Source organism: Poecilia latipinna, unplaced genomic scaffold (assembly GCF_001443285.1).
Source record: "Poecilia latipinna isolate Pla-1442-1.1 unplaced genomic scaffold, P_latipinna-1.0 Scaffold698, whole genome shotgun sequence".
Lineage (NCBI taxonomy): Eukaryota > Metazoa > Chordata > Actinopteri > Cyprinodontiformes > Poeciliidae > Poecilia > Poecilia latipinna.
Genome location: NW_015113314.1, coordinates 127,476 through 149,721, shown reverse-complemented (window position 1 = coordinate 149,721; position 22,246 = coordinate 127,476). Strand labels below are relative to the sequence as shown.

The window sequence follows — 22,246 nt, the reverse complement described above, 5'->3', positions numbered from 1 at the left end:
ACTGAGTTCATATGTGCATTACCGTCCGCAAACATGTGACTCTTATTCTTGAGATACAAATTAACAGCTGAGTCTTGAGTAGGAACTCAATATCTATTTGGAAACCTTGTGTGTTTCCAAATTGCTCCATGATTGACTTCAATGGCTCTATTCACCATTATTAACATCTATTCTGACTAGATGCTATGAGACTTTTACTTTCAACCATGCTTAGAAGTGAAGAAGCCTTTTGGATAACATCTTCAAGAGGAGAAGAAGCCCAATTACCTTCGACTTAAGCATTTAGGATTTTCTAGACAGAGCTGACATTTTCACATTCAGTACTTGTTTTAACATTCATTGTGACAACAGTGTAAACAAATGGCTGTTAGCCTAATGTTTGTTTTATTCTATAAGCCAAGTTTAATCCATTTTGATTCTAGCTACATGGTAAACGGTAAGTTGCCTCCATCTGTATAGCGCTTTATGAAACCCAGGTCTTACAAAGTCTGAGGACTCCAAAGCACACTACAAATCAATTTGTCAATACCCCATTCCTACACACATTCACACACTAATGGCAGGCATGCTGCTTCATATACAACTAGCAGGCAACGCAGTCGAATTGGCTTGGTCTTGCTAACCACCAACCATGTATGACCCTGCAAAGATAAGGAGGTAAAAACAATGGATGAGTAGATGGGTAAAGTCTACACAGATAAGCCTCATAGCGAAATAAGTATATTCAAACTTACTATCTGCAATCTTACAATGTGTCATACAAGCTGTAAGGTTAAAAAAAGATTTTCTTGGGAAATATGACAAAAATGTGGCATTATAAATAATTCTATAAAAGTGTGGCAGCAAACCAAAACTGAGAAATTACTTTTAATTTATTAGTCATTCTTCACCGACCAACACGAAACTGAAAAAATATAATATTTTGTCTGATTTTTAATCCCCATTGTGATTTTTGTCCATCTTGAGAATCATTTTAAGACAGTGTTTTTGTCAAACTGAAACTCAATTTGTTCTTTATTTCAGAAGTATTTGTCTCTTTGTATTCATGCACCAATCTTGGCACTGCAGGCTGAACCACCAGCCTCCATATGTCGGTTGTTCTTAGTCATCCAACTTATCAAATGCAGCTGAAAAATCAGAAATCAGATTATCTGTACTTTGTACCACATGCTAGCCTGCAGTTTCTGAATAATGAGGACAGATTTCTTTCTATAAGTAACATGATGGCACAAATGTACATTGTTAATGTCCCACAGAATTAAATGGATAACGTTAGATAAGATTAATCTTTATTGTTCAGTAAGGTTGAAATTGCTCTTCAGCTCTTCAATCGTGAAATATAATAGATTGTTACAGTGACACGTTATTTAACTCTGTTAATTTTGCATAGATTTTGGTAATTATTGTAAAATATTGTGTTTTAATTCTGAGTTGTCCACAGCCTTGTTTGTTGTCAGGTGACTGGAAAGTTTAAGATTCGAAAAACTTATAGTTCTTGGTCTTCCCTTTAATCTTTGGCCCAATCCAGAGGTTTTAGGATTTTGATATCCGAACTGGCTGATTTTGAGTCTTGTAGACCAATTGTGATGATTATAGGATCAGTCTTGTAATCATTAGACCAATTACACTATTCTTGTAGTCCCAGTGGAGTCTTATAAACTTCAGCTTACAATCATGATGATAGGACAGAAAAGGCTTTTTTTTTTTTTTTTTTTAGGCACAACTACTCAACAACTGACTGGCAGGTAGTGTCTAAATCTTGTTGTCATGGAGACTTTGTGAGCCCAACATGTTGATCTTTGCTGTCGTTCTGAAACACTGAGCCTTGAAAATGCTTTACCTCCCTTACCTTCCTCCCCTCTGTGTGAGATGGCAAGATAAACCATAGGCACTCATCCGGCCCAGTGGCTAAAATGCTGGTTTCTCTGTCATGTGATAGTTATGCCTCATGTAAACAGAAAGTTCTAGATTACAAATAGAAAATTCATGGCATAAACTGAAGTAGAAATGGTAAGAATAATTAAGTTACATCTATTGTGAGGGAATCACCTGAGGTACCGATTATGATTTTGTAAAAGAAAAGACATTTCTTAATATGGAATGTTTCTTCCTGCTTATGGCATGCAACTGTTAGTGTGATGTTGTCCTATTATAAACAAAACATTTATTTATGTATCTATTTAGTTCTTTTTTGACAGATGTCCAAACAAATTTGTTTACATCTATCTATTAAATAAAAAGACAAAAGTGGGGAGAAAATTTCAGAAATATGAAGTTGTAAAAGTCTGTCCATTTTGAATCTGCCAAGGGTGTTGTGATGGAAAGAAAGACAAAAAAATTATGGATGACTTTTTTTTATTATTTCACAGTAATGATGTCAAATTATTTGGACTGTAGAAACTATCTCAGTAAGTTTGTCATCTTTTCTGATATAATATACACTACTTGGAGAAGCCCCGACTTCTTCATACTTTTCCAACACTTAAAAGTAGATTAAAGCCCCTTCTTAGATTAAATGCAGTGATTAGAAACAATGGCGGTATGAATAACCACCATTAAACTTGGTTTTAAAATAACCTCGAACTGCAAGGTGGCTCAGTTGCTCACATGTTCTCCTTGGACATGTTTGGATTTCTTCTAGGCTTTCAGGCTTCCTCACACAATCCAAAACCACTCAGGTAAATTACTCTCTCTAAGCTGTGAATAAAAATGAGTTGTTGGTGTGTATGATTTTTTGTTCTGTCTCAGTGTTGGAAATATGCAAAAAGCTGGTCAGCAATTATAATATAGAAGTTATTGATGTAATCCCATTAAATATTCTCTTTTTTAATGGTGAGAATGGTCATTTTTAATAAAATGTACTTAAGTTTTTTTTAAACTGATGCTCCTTTTCTGTTATGTTACCTGTTGAGGGATGGTTTTCTAATATCGTATCAGAAAACAAATTGCAAACCTAAATGTGTAGTTACAGAAAAGCTAAAATAAACAAGATAGAATTATTTTGTGAAAAAACAGTTTCAGGAAATATAAATTCTCTTTAGTACTTCAATTAGGATGACGGTTCTGTACATGAAATGAAAAGGTTTAGATAAAATATTATCCAAGTAGAAAGTGAGGACTTTGCAATGGAAACCAATCTACATTTGGGTTTTGTGTTTATGGCATCCTTCCACCATGTTTTGCAGCCCCAAATGTAGTTATGGCTGCTGTGCCATAAATCATACCTGCGACACACACTGTATTTCATCTTCCAACCCATTTATAATCAACCTCCTCTGACTCACAGGTGTGAATATGAGACACAAAGTCCCTTAAGGATACAATTTTTCTTTGCAGTCGTGAAGGATTCCTCAGAGTATTATGAAGGACAAAGAACTACACAGCAGGACAACTTTGTTGTCTTCAGACTCATGTCTTGGAAAGTTGTAATGGTATCCCCAGAGGTAATTTGTTCCTCAAAACATTCAGACGTGTAAAGGGACTCTTCATCAGGTTTCGGCTTTCTTCCTAGAATATCTAAAGCAGTGGAGAATCAGGCACACTTCTGTGTACTACATCTGATTCTCCGTATTTTTTTTTTTCTCTGTGCTACCTTCACAGCTGGTGAGCCAATGACAATGAGACTGTGCTTTATGATCAAATGTTTATGGAACATGATTAAAGTACAAATGTTCAGTGACTTAAGAATAAGTTGCTTAATTTAGTTAAACAGTTGGTGCACTGGTTTTGGAAAAATACTGAATGAAAATATAGCAAGGAAAAAGACAATTTCCACCTATGGATGGAGAACAGCATAGTGGGAGGACTTCAGTCCAGCTGCAGACACAGCATTATAATAGGTTTCTGCCATAAAGATAGCAAGAAGGAGAAGTATAGCCAGAATATTGCAAAGCGCTTCAAAGAATGTTTATACGGTTGTCTGGACACATGAGGGGGTGTTGTGGCGCATGAAGAAGCCACAATATTGGAGAAGATTGAGTTTACTAAACAGCATGAGGTCTTCTGGAGCCATGGTATTTACAACATGCCCACAAACTCTGTCTATTGTGACTACAAATCAAAAAGGAACTGAGCTGACAATGATTGTTGTGCTTCTTCATTTATCATAATGTGGTGCACCTAAAAATGCCACCACATTATTTTGGTTATTTTATCATTTTAAAATATTTACATGTAAAATGTATTATATTTTATCCAAAAATTAACAAATTATATTTTGTTTGCATTTCGGCATATTCATCTGCTTGCATCTGTATAGTGCTTTCCTGAGCTTGGGATGGGAGCAGTAGCGGCGAAACGGAACCTTTGTTTGGGGGGCGTTGCTTCCGGGTTGATTTTGGGGCGGAGTTCCAGTTTGCCTGAAACGCATGCTAACAGCAGCGCTTTGGTCGTCATTGCTAACTTCTATTTTATTATCCTTTAGGTCAGTACACGGTGAAAACATACCAAAACTACTCTGTAAGATGTTGACTTCTTATTTGACCAGTATATATCACTGTGTTACGGTTTCTGTGCACCGTTTTGCCAGTAGTTGCCAGTTTTATCAGGCGAGGGTAAAGTTGGCAGCATGCCAGCCCGTGCAGAGAAAATCCCGTGATGGGAAGATGATTAGAAGGTTGTGATATCTTACTAACTTTGGGTTTTAGGAGTTTTATTTTGCTTTTGTTTGAATAATATTCAGTTCTCGTTACTTGTTGACTCATAAAGTAGCTCAGAGCATGAGAGTAAAGTGAGTCCAGCCAAAGTTAAAGGTAAAGAAACACTTCTTTGTTCATGAAGTGTGGGGATTGAGGTTAAAGTTGAAACAACGCTAAGTTAATTTATGTATGTGTTTTGTAAGTCTTGTAATTCTATTTTAGATCAGTATTCAGTTAAAATTAGTGTACATTTTAATGCTTATGCCATTTAACAAAGAGCTAAATGCAGTAAGCTTGAAAACAGTTGATTTATCCTGTTTGATGCACATCCTGTGATTGTCTTCATCTAAGTAAAGGATGCAGATGTGAAAAGGGTAATGTGTGAACAAAACAAACAGCCAGTCAAACAAAATCCATGTTTTTTCTTGTGGACGCTAATGAAAACATTTACATCTCTATACATCTCATGGCACTAAGAAAGTCTTTTTTTCCCCCTCTCCTAACATACTTGTCCAAACTCAAGTATTTTTATTTTTATTATATTAAATAAGGGATAGGAAAGCAGCAGCAACTGAGAGATGGGAGTTATCACATTTATCACCAGTAATATAAATTTGCCCCTGCAGACTGAAACGTACTCTTCCTCTTATGACGTTAAAACTGTTGGCTCAGTCTAATTAGAGAGGTGAAAGAAACAGGAGACAAAATGGCCCATAGAAGAATCTGTCCGATCATATTTTGCATCAGCGTTGACATGTTTTTTTATGAAACAATAGATGAATGATATCTGCATCAGTGTAGAAGATTAATGCTGCTTTCTGTGAAAGCTGTCATACCAAGTGACATCAGAATCCACGAGAAACTCAAATCAGCAAAAGCTTCTTGCGTTAAGCCTACGGCTTCAAAGGCGTTGCCGACATGCTGAGTAGGAGGTCTGAAGTTTTTTATGTTTGACTCATTTGGAAAGCAGTGTCAGGAGAACAGTGCTGTGCACAACAGACATATTCTCCCAATTGAATGTAAGTCACGATCCCTTACGTACCCACACGTCCCCAATGGCCTCTCAGTGCTGGAGGTAGATAGTGCATAGGCTTCTTTGTACTAATTGGCTTCATCGACTGAACCTTGTTGAGGTTTAGATATGAGACCAGCCTGGTGAGCATGCTGCACGTCTCAGAAAATAAACCAACATGTCTTCTTTTGTCACAGAAGGTGAGAACAAATCGCAGGAATACTGAAGTCAAATCACAAAATGAAGGACTTGCTAACTTACTAAAGTCTCTCTGAACTTTAAAATGGAAGTAAGTACTGCAGTTTTTAGGTGACTTTATGAAGTGCATAGAAAATTGAGAGCAGAACTGTTCTGACAAAGAAAAAATCATGAAATATGCAGCAATGGGTATCTAAAAACCAATTTAGAGAAACTAGTTTTTGATTCCATCTTTCCACCTTTGAAGTCAATGACAAGACCTTATGTTAATTAAAAATAAGACTTCTGGCGTGATGCTCTGTTGACCACTTAACTGTTTTTCAGAGGCTCATTAGATAGACAGACACTGATTTGAGTATTACAAAAGGTTTGGCTTGTAGGTTAAACTAATTTTCAGCAAGTTATCTCAAGAATAATGAATTCAAATGTAGTCAATAAACTGCAGACACGGCTTCAATTTAGATAGGAATCATTTAATTTTGTTTCAATAAATTTTGCTTAGCTGGAAGTGTAAATTAACCTGCCTATACCTCCCAAAGAAATGTTTATGTGCTTAATCACAGGATTGGAATCAGTTAATTGATTTGAGTAACCTGTGAAACATTCAGATTTAAAATTGGAATGGTGAATTTAAAGGTTTCCAGAGTTTTTGCTAGTCATCCAGTGCTCTGCTAAAGTGTTAAAACTTATTCAACATTCAACTTATCCAGCCCACACCTAATTTGTAAATAAAGTCTGTCTTGTGTAATCCCAGTATAGTTAGTCTATATTTGATGTCAAATCTGAGCTTTATCGAAGAGTGACAAGAAAAAAGTTGATGCATATTCCATTAGATGTCCTGCTTACAGTTTCACAAAACATATAGAAAGTGAAAGAATTTGATCTGAGACCATATTTTAACCCGCTTGAATTATGGAACATGTGGCAGAAAATCTTTTTCAGCAGGACCAGAGAAGCTGATGAGTTGATGGGAAGAGGGATGGAGCTACATCTGGGGTCAATTCCAGAAGGTGAGAATTACTATCCTGCAATTTTTAGATAATTCCCTTCTCCAACACATCTGAATTAAATGGCTAAATTCCCTCATTAGCTGTCATTTGGCTCTGCAGGTGCCTAGTAATGAGCCATGCATCTGATCCAGGTGTGCTGCAGAAGGGATGCATCCAAAAGTTGCAGGATAGCAACTCTTGATGGCAGGTCTAGGCCATATTTGGGAAAGATACTGTACAATTCTGGAAGGAAATGGTTTGAGGTTTCAAAAAATTTCAAATTGAGATAGGGGTTCATGTTCCTCCGGTGAAAACATACAGCCAGAGCCGTATTAGTGGGCTATGCATCAACTTACTTCACACTTCACAAAAGTGCATAAAAACAAATAAATTACAATAAGCTTTGTGACAAATCTTGAACAAGATCTAGCAGTATGAATATTTTTGAAAGGCCCTGTTTTCCCACAAATTAACCCATTGAATTTCCCACAGCTAATGTTATCTTACATTTGTATGTGTTCTAAGAAATTGAAAAAAAAATCCTGTTTTTTAAGTGCTTAAATTCATCTGAGTAATCAAAATAAAAACATTTTTATGCGTCTAGTTGTTGGCGCATGCTTTTTCAAGCTCTGTATCATCTTAATAAGAAGAGGTGGCGAAATTCCCCACTATCTATCTGCACTATTATTTCAGTAGTAATTGTGGTGATTCTTTAGGGGCAGCAGCAAGCCCACAGCTCTGATTGATGTCAGAAATTATGGCGAGGAAGGAAGCAAATCAGCCGTGCCTGCTGCATCTACCAATATCACAGCACACTTTCCCAACTTGTTGGTTGTTAAGAGTGAGCCAAGGCACATATCAATCATATTCACAGTACCTATTGATCGAGTGTGGATTTCAATCAGGTAATGACGAGTGAAAGGGTAGAGGGAGCCAAAACATTTATTTTGAGAGTAATTTTTCTTGACAGTGGTGATGGAACATGTATTTTGATGTAAAACAGAAAAGTAAGGAAATAGAAAGGAGCTAATCAGAACATTTTAAAATATCTTGTTTATATATGTATGTATGCATAAAAGTAAAAAGCTGTGATTTGTGAAAGGGCAAAAACAGCATCTGTATGTTATTAAAATAGATGCTTTTCTTTTAAAGGCCCCCCGGTCCATGTTGAAGCATAAAGAGAACAAGAAGGATTAATAATAGTTGCTTTATGAAGCAGGTAAATGCTACTTAATTCTCCAAAGTACATGCTGATGCTATATCAGATCTCTGCTTGGACACCTAGAGGTTGGAAGACTTGAAAAGTGCAATATGTTGTAACTAAAAAGTGCTAAAAATAAGTACACAACTCCCCTTATGAAATAAACCCATTCCATGAATAACAAAACGGCATCCAGCTTTCCTCCGCCTCCCTCAGTAGTGCAGAAAACAAACTAAATCATTTTATAATTCACAAACTCATCCTGTGACTGCCAGTTACCGAATAGTTCAAATTGAAGTTTAAATAGGACTTGTAATGTCCTGTATTGTGCTGTAACAGCAGGTGATTACTGATAAATAAAAATTCATTGTTCATCAGGGTTTCTGAATTTTGTATCAAATGTCTCTGCTGGTCACAGTGTTATCTGGTATTTAAGAAGTCGGAAAACAGCAGTTGTTTTTGTGTTTGTTTTGTTTTAACTGGCAGGAGCCAAATTCGCAATCTTTTTTTCTTCAGCTCAGCTTCATGTGGTGTTTTTTTTTTGCCTTCAAAATACTCTCAAAAAGTTGTACAATCTTTTACATCCTTCATCAAAAACAAATTTAAAATAAATGATCAAAATTGGAAAGCCTTCATTTGATTCTCTTTGGCAACATACTTAAATGGCAGAAAGTTCATTTTGGCTGTCACAGTGTAATTTAGACTGGCTTAGCAAATACAATGCATGATTTGTATCTGAAACCTAGTTTATTGTAAATGGATCCCTTTTTCCCATTAGCAAGCGCCACTCTGCGACAGTTCTTTTTCCAACACTTCACATTCTTCTTTCCCCAAAAAAGACAATTTTCTCAATTTCTTTCTGGAATGCCTCCAGGTGTTGGTCCAGGGAGTCCTAAGTTTCAGCGTCGTCCTGGAATGTTGGTCATTTGAATGCTGTCCCCTTGGAGTCCTGGGTTGTAGTAAGCTGAACTGCCATAATTCAGGTCCAAAGGTTCACCGTTGTCTAATCTGAGGACTGATAATTAGAAAATCACAGGTTAGTTATTTTAGAATTGGAATGTCATTTTCAATCTAAATATTTATCTCCTAAGAAATTAAATAGTACTTTTACAATTGCAGTTTGTGGTGATTTCTTATCTTCGTCTGATATCAAAAGTTGCTTCATGATCTGAAATATTTAGTTGTAAAATAGAGAAAAAAATAGAAGTCTGTATGGGGCCAATACTTAGTTATGGCACAGTAATTCTGTGGAGATTGGTTTAATTCGCTTTGTAGAAAGAAGGAAGTCATTATATTTAGATATTGTGAGAGTGTGAATGAACACATGAAAAACAAATAACTCAAACCCAGAAGAGATGCGATGAACAATACTTTTTATGTATATGAAAAATGTAACTCATTGACATTTATGCAGTACATTTGTCTACAGATTGCTATTATCAGTTTAACGGAGCACATTATCTCTTAACGACTCTTCAATTAAGCTTTTGTTTTACATTTTACATTTACAAGGTTTCTTGTGAAAAGAACAGTACAGTTCTGCACTTACAATGGCTCAAAGTCCAGTTGACTTTTGTAATCTGGTTGCACCACAGACAAAATGACCTATCACCACAACCCAAAATGTCTATAATGTCTATATACTGTATGAATATATGCTTGTAGGCGTGTTGAAGAAAAAAAAATGCTTTCTGCATTCTTGTGCCATTTAATTTTCCTCTGAGCTTTACAACGAGGTTAAATATGAGGGTGCTTAGGGTAAACTGTGACTGACAAAGTACCTCGTATCTCAATGCTTATGACAAGAATGAGACAGATTGTTCACTATCCTATTGCGTGACTCTATTTTGCTTGGTGAGGTTTCCTCATTATGGAGGGGTTACCTTATTAAAGCAGGATGAGTTATGCAGCTCCAAACATCAGCCTGTTACAGTACAGTCTGGAGGCAGTAAAATCTGCCAGCCAGCACATCCAAAGCCCTCTCATTAACAGGTGTTAATTGGCTATGTATCATATCTCCCAACAATGTTAAACTTATGGAAACTAGTTTAAGAATGAATATAAAAATTTTCCGGGAAAATAAATGTGCACTATTAAGGAGCAATAACTTGGACATCTGGCCTAGCAAAAATTTTATTTCAACATTTATTCTAAAGTTGAAAGTCAATCTCCCATAAGCCAGATGGACATCCATCTGTCTATCCACAGTGTCGGGCAAAAATATTTACACTCATGGAATTTTTGCCCATCCTGTCACATTACAGATGTATGAAGGGAATAAATAATGTAGAGCTTAGATCTGAAATTGATGCAAAACAACAGTTTATTTCCAATTTCTCTATTAAATAGAAATCTAAAAAATGATGCAAACATTTTTATTCAACTTCTGTTATTGTGATGTCTCTAAATAAAATCCATTGTAATTGAGGTTACTCTGAAGGACCTGCTGAGATACACAACAAAGCAGGACAATCTGTTCATAACTACTACTATCAAGCATTTATGGAAGATCAGCAAGAACAAAACTATTATTGAAAGAAACAGTAAACGCTTGAAGAAAGTTTTCCAGTCAGATGATGGTTTGTGGTAAGCTGACATGACACTGAGGAGGAGATGCCTGTTAGCGGCAGAAATTAAACTGTCATTTTAACGTAAAGTGGCCAAGTCTAGATCTAAAAACTCAATGGGATTCAATGACAAGAAGATCCAGCTCTTTGGGTTTACAGGTGGCTGACAGCACCTAGGGCTGCTGCAAGCCACCAAAACAAATCCATAAATTAATGAATGAATTAATAAAAATAAAAAAAAACAATGAATAATTTGGGCATTGTAGACTTCAGATTTTTACTTGTAAAAAAGCTAAATGTGTACAATTTTCTTACTATAATATCAAATTACATAAAATCCCAATAAAATATAGTTGTGGCCGAAAGGGACAAAATGTGAAAACTTTTTAAAACTAGTACGAATACATTGGGAAGGAGCTGTATTTGCAATAGTTGCTCAATCTTTCTTGTGGTCCCACCTCTCCTGCAGGCTCTGGTGAATAAAAGCTTTATCTCCCGCATGGAAAACGTCTTCTCTGCGGGTGTCTTAGGGTAAACCTACCTGGATCTGAAGGGTACTCCTCCACCAGCTTTCTGTGAGTGAAAGCTTTCTGATGTTTCTTTTTCATAATGATGTAGGCCACCAATCCCACGACGGCTGTCGCAGCTGCTGTTCCCAGCACGGCCAACCAAGCCACACTCCTCTTACTCCTGTAAGGATCCACTACTGAACCTTCATTAGAGAAAAGAGGGGTATGGGTGGGAAAGAGTTATAAATAATTTGTCAACAATTAAATGATTTATATCAACTCCCATCTTTGAGGGCTAATTGTCACATAATTAGGGCTGAAAATGTGTTTTCGAAAAACGTGTTGGCACGCTGCATAGATACACATCCTAATTAGGCAGAATTGCGGAATTTACACTGTGATAATTAATGCAATTAACATGCCAAAAATCACGATCATTTTCTGAATTCATTTGAATATTTTAAGATGCCATGCTGCGTTCATCATCTCAATAAGGTTTATGGAGAGTGAGTAGCACTTGGGTGACATCTCTCAGTTGATGTCTCCATGGGTCACAGATATTAGAATCCATTCAATTAAAGGAAGTTATGACTCTCACAGAACATCAATCAGAAACAACATACTGGCAGGATGAGTTTTAGGAAGCTATGTTGCATAGCCTTCCTCATTCTTATTGGTGTACCAATAAGAGCACATGCATATAGGCCATATGGTCATATTTCAATATGACCATCTGATTCAGCAAAAAAAATTAGAGATTATTTTTTTCCTTAAAGCGTGCAATTCTATCAGGAAATGTTATGTGCATGTCAAATGTACAATTTTGTTTATTTGACACTGGAATTATGTAATATTGTACAAATAAAAAAAAATACTTTTATCTTTCAGCAATACTGCAGTAGGAAGGAATGCAGCAGTTCAATAACCAAAGATCAAAATCAAACATTTTTTTCTTTTGCACTGCTAATCAAATACTGATGTGTATTTTTTTTTTATCCTCTTCAGTAAAAACTTCAAAATGCCAACATTTTAGGCATTCACACTTATTAATTAAAAGTATTCTAATTAAGTTTGCATTATATACTAGCAGCATAAACTTGGGTCTGTAAACTATTGAGATCTAATAGTCTAAGCAATTATACTGAGAAATATGCCAAGATTTTATTTGCAATTGTACATTAAACAATGAAATGAACCCAACAACTTTGTATTTGTCAGAGTTCAAATGTTGCTATCCTAGCCTAGAAATAAAATAAAATCTTATAAACTTGCATTCACTTGTTTGAAAAATATTGTGAAGCCCAGGGGATTAAACTGAGTGAATGAGCAAAGTGAGACGTATAAAGGTGTATAAATCAAGTAAGTGTAAGTCAAAACTGACATTAGCATTTATCCTGCAGCCAGCTGTACCACTATAATATTCACTGTGGCCAAGTGAAATCAAACACCAAGGACTGAGTTGGTGTTTCCATTGATTGAGGTAAGAGAAAGCAAAGTATTATGCTACCTGCATATTTATAGATATTTTGTTTATCTCCAGAACACGGTGGGAGTCATTGTATGTTGTCTGTGAGCATGCTGTGCCTGTCATGGTAACTGTGGAGAATCTTTTCTTTTTTTTTTTCTCCTGCTTCTGGCTCGCCCACAGTTTCACAACTGTTTTCCTACCGTTTATTGCCATCATTTGTTAGTGTTATGTCTTGCTGTCACATCTGTCCATGGGATGCGAGTTTTATTTAAAATCCAACCCTGTGCCTACTTTATCGGCCATTTTGTTCTCACTGAGCTTGCCCACATGTAGCTTTCCGGGTGGTTTAACAGAAAAAAAAACAAAAGAATCTCAGCTTGAATTGCACAAATGTGTATGACATGCAGCCTTCCCCACTCCCAAATCTTCAAAATCTGGAGGTCGACACCACAAAGCTAGTCTCACGCTCCTGCATTAAGTGAAAGGTATCTTTAAATTCAGGCCTTTGCTGCGTTTTTTCAGACTGTTTTTGCAGCTAAAACAGGGTCTCATTGTCCTGCTGAGAGGGGAGCTGTAACAGACCCTTTTTCCCTTAGAGGCTCCATCGATAAAACCTGAAACTCAATCCAACCTTTGCCTTTGAAAGAACGAGCATTTGTCCTTTGCCAGTGGGAAAAGAAATGGAGCCAAATGTGGGTCAGGGAAAGGGCGGAAATACCCAGTGTGTTAACATGCAACCGTGATAAATGTGCTCATAAGGAGCAAATCTCACAGAATACATTAAGGATTTCATGCTAGTTTCTCTCACAAATTAGTGTTTGCCTTATAAAAAGTTTAAAAGATGTCACTCTTGCAATCAGGATGTGTTAAGTACATTTGAATACTCTCTTTTGAGGGAAAAAAAAGCAGGATTTCTGTCAGGCAAACTAGTGAATGATCGGCCAACATGAACTTTAAAACAACTGCAATTTATTAAAAAAACAGTAAAAGCATCATAGGGTTGATCACACCAAAAATGTTTCGCAATCCATGTAACTCAACCCAATCTTCTGAACTGCTTCATAAACATTACCGGGTCCAAAATGCAGATGGACTGGACCACTGTAGTGTTGGGGAGAGTATTTGAACCCTCACAGATTTCTTTTGCTTTTTTTCTCTCATATTTCAGATAATCGAATTTCCAATGTAGGATAGGATAGGAGTAACCTAAGTAAAAACAAAAACCAAGTTCCATTCTATGTTTTCATGGAAAAACTTTCTAAACCCACCCCACAGAAGAATTAACAGCCACTGTCAATTAGGATACTTTATCCAGTCTGATACTGGATAAAGTATCAGACTTTATCTAAAAAAAAAACTTAATGCATACTGACATAGTTAAAATGAATTTGAAAAATGAAATTTTGAAAATGAAAAACGGTGAGTTTTGTTTATCTTCATAGGGCCAGGCCTGGGATATATTTCTGATAAGAATTACCACTTGAAAACTTCTTTTTGATCTGAAACATTGCAGAGCAAGAACAGAAGAAATTTGAAAGGGGCAAATACTTTTGTCACAACACATCAAAAGTACACTGAAAACCTAAAACTTTATCTTTAATGTGATTTTTCCAGAATTTTTTTTGCTTTCTTCCAAACTATCCATTCCTGAATAAGTATTAAACTAGTTACTAGAAAGGCACATATACAAGAATTAATTTTTCAGGTCTGAAATATGTTTCGGAGTCTGCCATACCTGTGTCTGTCGCAGAACCCCGATCCGAGCCGATTGCAATTTTCTTGTTAGCCGAAAATGCAGTGGTGGTGGTTTCAGACGTTGTTTGTGTGGTTTCAGATGGTGGCTCAGTTGTAGTTGAAGATTTGGTGGTTGACCCCTTTATCTCTGGTGCTGCTGTGGTTGTAGTGGTTGACCTATTTATCTCTGGTGCTGCTGTGGTTGTAGTGGTTGACCTATTTATCTCTGGTGCTGCTGTGGTTGTCGCAGATGTGTTGGTATTTTCTGTCAGGTTTCTCAATCCTTTATCTTTCTCAGGTGTTACGGTTGTTGTTGCAGGCTTTACCGTGGTCGTTGTGGACTGTAAGTTAGTGTTATTGGAGAGGCCTCCAGCGTTAGTTGTGTTGTCTGCTGTTGTAGTTGAGTTAAACTCCTCTTCAGGGTTTGTCATGTTGGTTTGGCTTGAGTTTGCAGACGCTGTGGTCACATTTCTCGGAGAGATGGCTGCGTCTGGCAGTTTTGGTTCTTCAGTTCTTTCATTTTCAAATGCATGGGGAATGATTGTGCTGAATTCACTTGAATTTGCACTCTTATCCTGACTTGTCATATTCTCCTCCTCTTCAGCCATGAAGCCAGATGGTATTCCGCTGCTCAAGCCATTGTTGAATGCTGTTACCTGATCAGTTCCCTGATCAAATCCGCCGTCTCCGCTAGATGCAGCATTTTCACTTTGGACTTCATTTCTGGGCAGCTGACGGAGCCAGGCCTTATCAATTGTACGTCCCGGAGAGTCAGTTGAATTTTGCAGGCATACCAGGTGAAACGCTTGAAGAAGCAGGAGGAGGCTTGCTGTGATTTTTAAAGGCTTCATTTTCCTGTTGTTTTTCTGGACATAAAAAGAGAACAGACAAAGTAAAAACTAGGAATACACATCATATTACTTTGTAAGTCTTCCTTTGATAGCTTTATTTACATGTTAAATTTAAGACTGAGATACATGATGGAGTATTTAATTATCAGAGAGATCTCAGAAACTAAACCTATTTGTCACTGATTTGTTTAAAACCTAGAAATTGTGAATACTAAAGTATCCACAAAACATATTTAGCATTAAGTCTTTATAATTTAATTTACCCATGTAATATAAAATCTTTAATAGAGGAGTGTCTCTGTTCACACTATCCAGAATCCAATCCAACAGAATAACTCCTGCCCTTTTGGCCAAAGCCTAACATGTAGGCTTCTTGTCTATGTAAGCTTTTAAAAAGTTAAAACTTTAAAGCTACAAATACAAAGATTAAAAGATAATAATATAATAACAGTTCTATCTTCTTTTGCATGTGTCTGTGTATGAGTTCAGAGGTGGATAGATTGGACTTTTAGTCCAGTAACTAGGTTCAAATCAAGGGTATCTTCAAAACGGTGCAGAGCTGTTGAGGGGAACATCTTTGCATTTTTCTCATGGGACAGTACAGACCTTGACAGTGTCACTAGAACTGTCACATGAATTTTCAAAGAGGTGTCAAGCAGTCTAAAGCATCAAAGGGAACCTTTGAAACAGCATCAGGCCAAATCAGCAAATATTGGTATCTATTCAGCCTTACAATGATTGAAATCAAAATGGATGTCCATGAAGACTTTAAACATTCCCTGAAATATTTTCAGTTTTGAGGTGAATATCTTTACAGGCTTTAAGTTGCTTTTACATCTTGACATTTTAGTGTGTCAAAAAATGTCTTTCTAATGAACAAATGAGAAGCTGTCATGTCTTCAAAACATGTGTTGAGTCTCCATTTTGTATGGGGTGTGCATACGGGGAGAAAAGGTGTAGAATTCACAGGACAACATGATGCCTCTCTTTCTTTTGCATTTTAGGATGAAGTGCTAGTGTAGGGATGGGTGCTTATTGACCTGAAGTGATCAAATATCTAATAGCTGACATAACCAAAGGGTAAGAGCTGTGTCAAGTATTATACTGAGATCTGTGAATTCTCAATGGTGGGTGAAGTGTCTACATGCTGTTGCATGGCATTAACTCATGTTATTATTTTGCTCGTTGCTTCCACATTAGAGTAGCAGTTGTGTAAATTCTGCATTTGTACACAGTATAAATAGCGTTGCAGAGTTGCCACACTCAAGACAGAATGTTTTGACGTGCGTACAGTCAATGGCAGGCTGCCTTAGCTGGGTGCCAAATTGTGTATTCTATAGTATCTAATGGGTAGGAAGATGATGTTGGTGTTCTTTTCCTAAGGCAGCATATCTTCTTTTGCCATTGAAACACACAGCAAGTATGCAGTGTAGGCATTAGGATATAATCATCCTCTGTTGACATTGCGGATAAGATCAATTATCCAGCTACGTTTTCTGATCCATAAAAGTTAAATAGGTCTTTCTAAGGATCTCCTAAAAATTCCTTCATGACCATAATTGCCATGTGGCATTAACAACTAGTAACAATAGATGTACATTTCAGATGGACTGGTAATAATTTGCAGTCACAAGGCTTCTAGATTTTCTTGTCAGTCTGTTGCTGCAGAAGTCATTATTATTCATGATGTTTAAAAACAGTCCGGCAATGACAGGGAGTGGCAGGATGCTCTTATTTCATATTTACATATTTCCCTTCCTAATGAAGAGAATAACAGTTTATGTGACATTTAATAAAACCCACATCCAATGGGGTAGTTTTATTTTAATAATTACATGCCACCCAGTTGCAATCCGGTGAGTCATTTTCTACTACAGGAAACTGCAAACTCAAACATTGTTTTAATGACTATAGAGCACAGTATTCTGCTGAGCACCAGTGTTTTTTCAGGCTTCATAAGTACAACTACATTTAACAATGCAGATTTTAAAAGCTAAAACATCTTAGAAGTGTTTATGATGATATTGCATTTTGGTTTTCTGTGACTAAAGCTCCTCTTTGCACACCTGCCAAGAGTAAATGCCTTCAGGAGAAATCTTTGTGTGTTAAACGGCTGTTTTTCCTTCCACATTTAAACTCAGCCTTAACCACACTGAGTGCAGCAAAACATCTCTGCTTTTACCAATTTCCCAAAAGTTCAAAAACAAAATTGTTGCTTTGATGGTGCAGGTCAGGTCCACTGACACAAGTCATAATAGAAATCCTTGAGCAGTCGACCCTGTCCGACTTCCTGAGACCCTCTCAAATGATAGTTAACGACTCCGGGATCATGACACCCTGAGCCGCAACATGGGGAGCTCATCTGCGAATTTCTATGCAGTTTATACAGTTCAGCAGAGTCGCAACACAGTCTTCAGAAAAAAATGTGACTTACTGAAGGGGTGAATTGGCACAAATGCTCTGTGAGCTTTGTGTTCTCCCTTCGGCATGACTCCTACATACAAATGACAGCAACTCCCTACAGGGCATGGTTGCTCTGAGTTTCTCTGTTGATCTACTGCTTTGTTCCTTCTCAGTACCACAGTGAAAGGATCCATCTACTGAGTGTAAAATTGGTGCCTCCTGGAAATAAGGACATGCAAATGAGATGATCTTATTTCTGATTCAGCCTCTTGTAACAATGCCATGTGTTTGTTGTAGCAGTGCAGTCTGGACACGGCCAACTGGAAATGATATAGAACAATTTTCTCTTAATTAATGATTGTTTTTCTGTGTTGTCATGCCATAGATTGACAAACAACAATGAGCTTGAAACAGTAATCCATGGTCAGTTTCTCAACAGCTTGTTTGTCATCCTCGCAGCATGTGCCAGTTTTTGTCCGCTCTTTGAAAAATAAATGGAAACGCTGTGGGTGGTATGACGGCGCCTGCTTGCTGAGTGAATACTGGATCAATCAAACTGTTCACATTTGCCTGTCATTTAGAAAAGTGTTTCAATCCACCAGGGTGGAGAGAATGGAGTGAGATTAAGTCACCGGGATAAAGTGTTGATATTTTATTTTAAAGGGGAAGAAAAAAGGCAAACCAGTTTGTGTTTCGAAACAATGTGTGCTTTATATCATTTTCTGTCACACAATGTGGTAAATTGCAGAGGTAGAAATATAAAAGGTAAAATATAAAACACAGCAAATATTTTTGCATGGAAATTATGATTAACCTGAAGTGAAGCTGTTGAGTGAAAACTAAAAACAATGCTCTCAGAAGGGAGCCACGTAACTTGTTCCACCTCCACCGTCCTTATTTCTGTTTTTAACCCGTGGACACTTTGAACCTTTGCAGAGAATCAAGGTTTTGCGCATCTGTACCTCCAAAGTAGAAAAAAAATGTTGATGTTACTCTGCAAGCAATCTGGGGTGCTGCATAACATTATTAAAATGGTGCAGTTTTTCTCCCCAGTGAAGTCCGTGTCAGGATGCTGTATCTAGTTGCTGTAACTGAGGGACTTTGTCAGGTGAAATAAACTCAAGGTATTATTTTGAGCTCCGCAGGTAAGTCCTTGAAGCTCAACGCTCTGAATCTGTTTAAGACTCTCATTTTGAACAATGAAAGAAAGTTTTATTCTTGCCCTGCCCTATTCTACTGACAGTCAGCTAATAAATAAAAAAAAATCACTGAGGAGGCCTTCATCACTCTTCAGAGGGTGGTATTATGTATTTCCCAGGTAAGTTGTGCAATTTTATAGCACAAACAAGTAACTATGTTACCTTCAGTTGCTATAAAAGTGTATACATCAAGCATAAGTTACAAGAAATTTGACTTTGCAATATGATGCTTTTAAATTGGCCTGTCTCTCTTTAGGAAGTTCCTTCTCTTTCTTTACACTGCTTATATAAAGTTCAACAGACACACAGTTGCATCAGATTTTTTTTAAATTGCTGTTAGACTGGAGCCAGTGAGTGGGGGAGGCGTAGCTATGGGGAGTTCTGTGAGGCGGATACTTGGCTGGACACTGCAGCCCTGAGGAGGAGGTTTGTGGAAGTAGGTGGCGCTTTGTATGAGCATGCGCTTAGATACCCCTGAATTCAGGGATTCCTCAAATATCCTTAAAATAAAGCAAAACACCAGGTATTTTTCTGATGAGGGAATAATATTATAGTATGACATGGCTCAAAAAAGTTGATTTTACATGATTCTCTCTCTTTAAATCATATTTGTGAGAGCATCGTTTCCATGCCCATCAGATGGCTAGCTGTCTGCAACTAGCAGCATTAAGGTTGGCTTCGAAGTTTGCAGTTTGTTTGAAAGTTAACAGCAATTTCTTCACAATTTCTTTTTTTGAAATGAAACTTTTCAGTCTCTTGTAGTTTAAAATCTAAAACATAGGAGAAAAAAAAAAAAAACTTAAACTGGACATAATATATAGTATGTTTGCCAAAACCAAACATTTCAACTATGAGGAGCTAAGATATTCCCAAAAAAAGTGGTTAAATTCATTTTTATCAAATGTATTTGTATTATTTTAACGCTGGAAATAATTATACACGTAGATAATAAATTCTTCTCTCTGCTTTCAAGTTCTCTGATTACACTGCAGGGCCTGGATTGTAAATGAAACTAGTTACTGTAAAACAAGTCAAACAGGTGACGCAGCGAAGGTATTGACTTGTTTGGATTTCAGCCATGTAAATGTATTTGACGTCTGTCAGGAAACAATTCTGATTAAACAGGAACCTTATTTTAAGCTTTAAAACTGGTTTCAGAAATGCCACAGGTCACCTGCTGTGATTCAGACCTGTCGGAGACAAACGATACCAGTATTTTGAGCTGGTGCTACCCACATATGTGGGTTGTTTTAATACGAACCACTGTCACTTCCTCTCCGTCATGTTATTCTCACATCCTCCCTCGGCACCGCTATAGAGTATATTTGACCGTGAGCGACACACCAACCAGCCTTTGAGAGGTCAGGGGAGACAGCAGGAGACGTGTTTACCTCTGACCCGTCACGCTCAGAGGAGCCCTCTGTTGAAAAGATTTCCCACTCTGCTGAATTGTCAGAGTCTGTAGCAGCTATCGCCTCAGCAGCCCTGTCAGCCTCAACTTTCCAGAGATCCAGTCCCACGTAAACAAAAGAACACACAGTGGCTAAAGGTAACACTACACCCTGCAAACCATTCAGCCACCACACAAAGACCAATACGACTAATTATGTGACATATAAGCCGCCCTGGTTTTTCCTATGTTATCGTCATCTTTTAATTTATGCTAATATTGGTAACATTTCAGGTTGTACAGACCTATTATCTTTTTTATATAGTAAGAAGAGAACAGCTATTTCTTTTTATACAAAAAACTTATGATCAGATAAACAACAGATGATAGCTCATTAAAGATTTGTCAGTCTAATAACATTTAAAACTATCTCTAAATTATCTTTACCTTTGTGGTTTGTTTGTATATCATACTTTAATGTAGCTACTCAAGGTTTTACAATTATAGGTACATAATCTAAACTATTATGCTTCCTTCCTGTTAAATTTTGTGGTTTGGTTTCAGGACTCACTTCCTGAATCTAAAGCTTTGTAAAGCCACCACCTTGCCTGTTAGGATTATGTAAGCCCATGTGTCATATATGTTGCTAAAATAAAACCGTATCCTCTGTAAATCCTTACCTTATTTTTTAAGCTGTGTCAGATGAGAACAGGTGCATCGAAACGTCTTCGCTGGCCTGTCAATATGTAAGAATGAATCAGCGGTTGTCCTGGAGAGAGAAGTGGATAAAAGGAGGAGGAGGGCCTAAAAGAGTGGCATTCACAACCTGTTCAACCTGTTCTTACACCTGCCAACACACCCAGTACTGCATTCACCTGGTTCTTTGGAAAGGCCACGTGGGATGGAGATTGGAAAAACAAAAAAAAACGAGGCTTTCAGGGTTTAATTAGTTTGTCTTTGCTCACTTATTTCATGTTCTCATGTAGAAGCTAATAGAAGTCTTTAGTTGCCACGCTGGATCTGTGAATTCCCACAGTGGGCGGAGTCGTCTTCCACTTGTCCTCTGAGCCTCCTCTCTGTTCACCTGGGGACTGTAGACGGCAGCTGGTCGTCATGGTAACAAAGAAGAGCCAAGCAAGCTCCGGTTTCATCCACGCCTTTTGTCTTTATTCTATGTGAGTCTTTGCCATGTGACGCGTGACTTTGTGAACTCGCAGGTACCGTGCGTCAAATGAGCTGGGATTGTTTTTGTCTCGTTCTTCAATCAAGTGAATCATGCCGCCGCTGAATTCATTTGAGCAGAAGTGTGAGGCAGATGAAGTGGCACTCGAAGCTCGGTGTGCTCCGAGCTGAGAACAAGGAGCGGTTGTGCTCTCTTGTTAATGTAACCCAGAAGTTCAGGTTTCAATTTAAAAGTTAGAAAACAATTTCAATACCCTGAAAACCTGAACCCACTCAATGGAACCATTATTTTCGGTTATAAGCTCATATTAGCATCTGCAGCTTGTGTCAAACTTTCCCAATGGAGTATGTCAAGTATGTTCCTTTTTTTTTTTTTTTCTTTTTACTGTTCCAGTGAGAAAAGGTGAGCTTTACGGTGAGGTGCAGTGCCAAGTTCCATCTGGTTCATTTATTCCAGTAGCAGGTTAATCTGTTTTGCATAATATCATGTATCATAACAAATGTTTACTATGCTTCTATCATTTAATTACAAATAGAGCTGCATAATATGATAAATTGCATTCATCATTGCAATGTCAATATCAATTCAAAACACTATGTGTTTGCAATATTCATTTGGACCTTATATTTCGAGAGCCATGCATTGCCTCTCTGCATGTCAATTACATATTTGGTCTCTAATTGCCATTAAAGCACATGCTGAGACCCTAAACCCCAAAGAAAACAGTGAGCGCATTTTAATTCCGAAAAATAAAATACTATCTACTACAGCAGTGCTATTGCAACTGCATGTTTTTCTAAGTACTGCTGTCATAAATATAGTGTTATGTACAGGGTTGTAATAAAAGAATGATGTCTCTATGCATTTAGCTTTACCAACACAGGACCGCTATTGGACAATCTGAG

The 22,246-nt window shown here is 37.3% G+C and overlaps 1 protein-coding gene across 1 annotated transcript; it reads right to left on the bottom strand.

Moving 5' to 3' along the window:
* Positions 1 to 7,760: 7,760 nt before the first annotated feature.
* LOC106955018 (cell wall protein DAN4) lies at positions 7,761 to 20,959 on the bottom strand. The gene is made up of 4 exons (XM_015044965.1): positions 20,839 to 20,959; positions 14,317 to 15,181; positions 11,146 to 11,316; positions 7,761 to 9,052 (listed from the first exon to the last, which is right to left on the bottom strand). The coding sequence occupies exons 2-4, from the start codon at positions 15,164 to 15,166 to the stop codon at positions 8,937 to 8,939; spliced, it is 1,137 nt and encodes a 378-aa protein (XP_014900451.1). The 5' UTR covers positions 15,167 to 15,181; positions 20,839 to 20,959; the 3' UTR covers positions 7,761 to 8,936.
* Positions 20,960 to 22,246: the final 1,287 nt, after the last annotated feature.

Coding starts and splice junctions, on each gene's coding strand:
- LOC106955018 (XM_015044965.1), bottom strand. CDS start 15,166: ATGAAGCCTTTAAAAATCACAGCAAGCCTCCTCCTGCTTCTTCAAGCG. Junction 11,317..14,316: donor GGGTTCTGCGACAGACACAG/GTATGGCAGACT, acceptor TCTCTAATGAAG/GTTCAGTAGTGGATCCTTAC. Junction 9,053..11,145: donor GGAGTACCCTTCAGATCCAG/GTAGGTTTACCC, acceptor TCTAATTATCAG/TCCTCAGATTAGACAACGGT.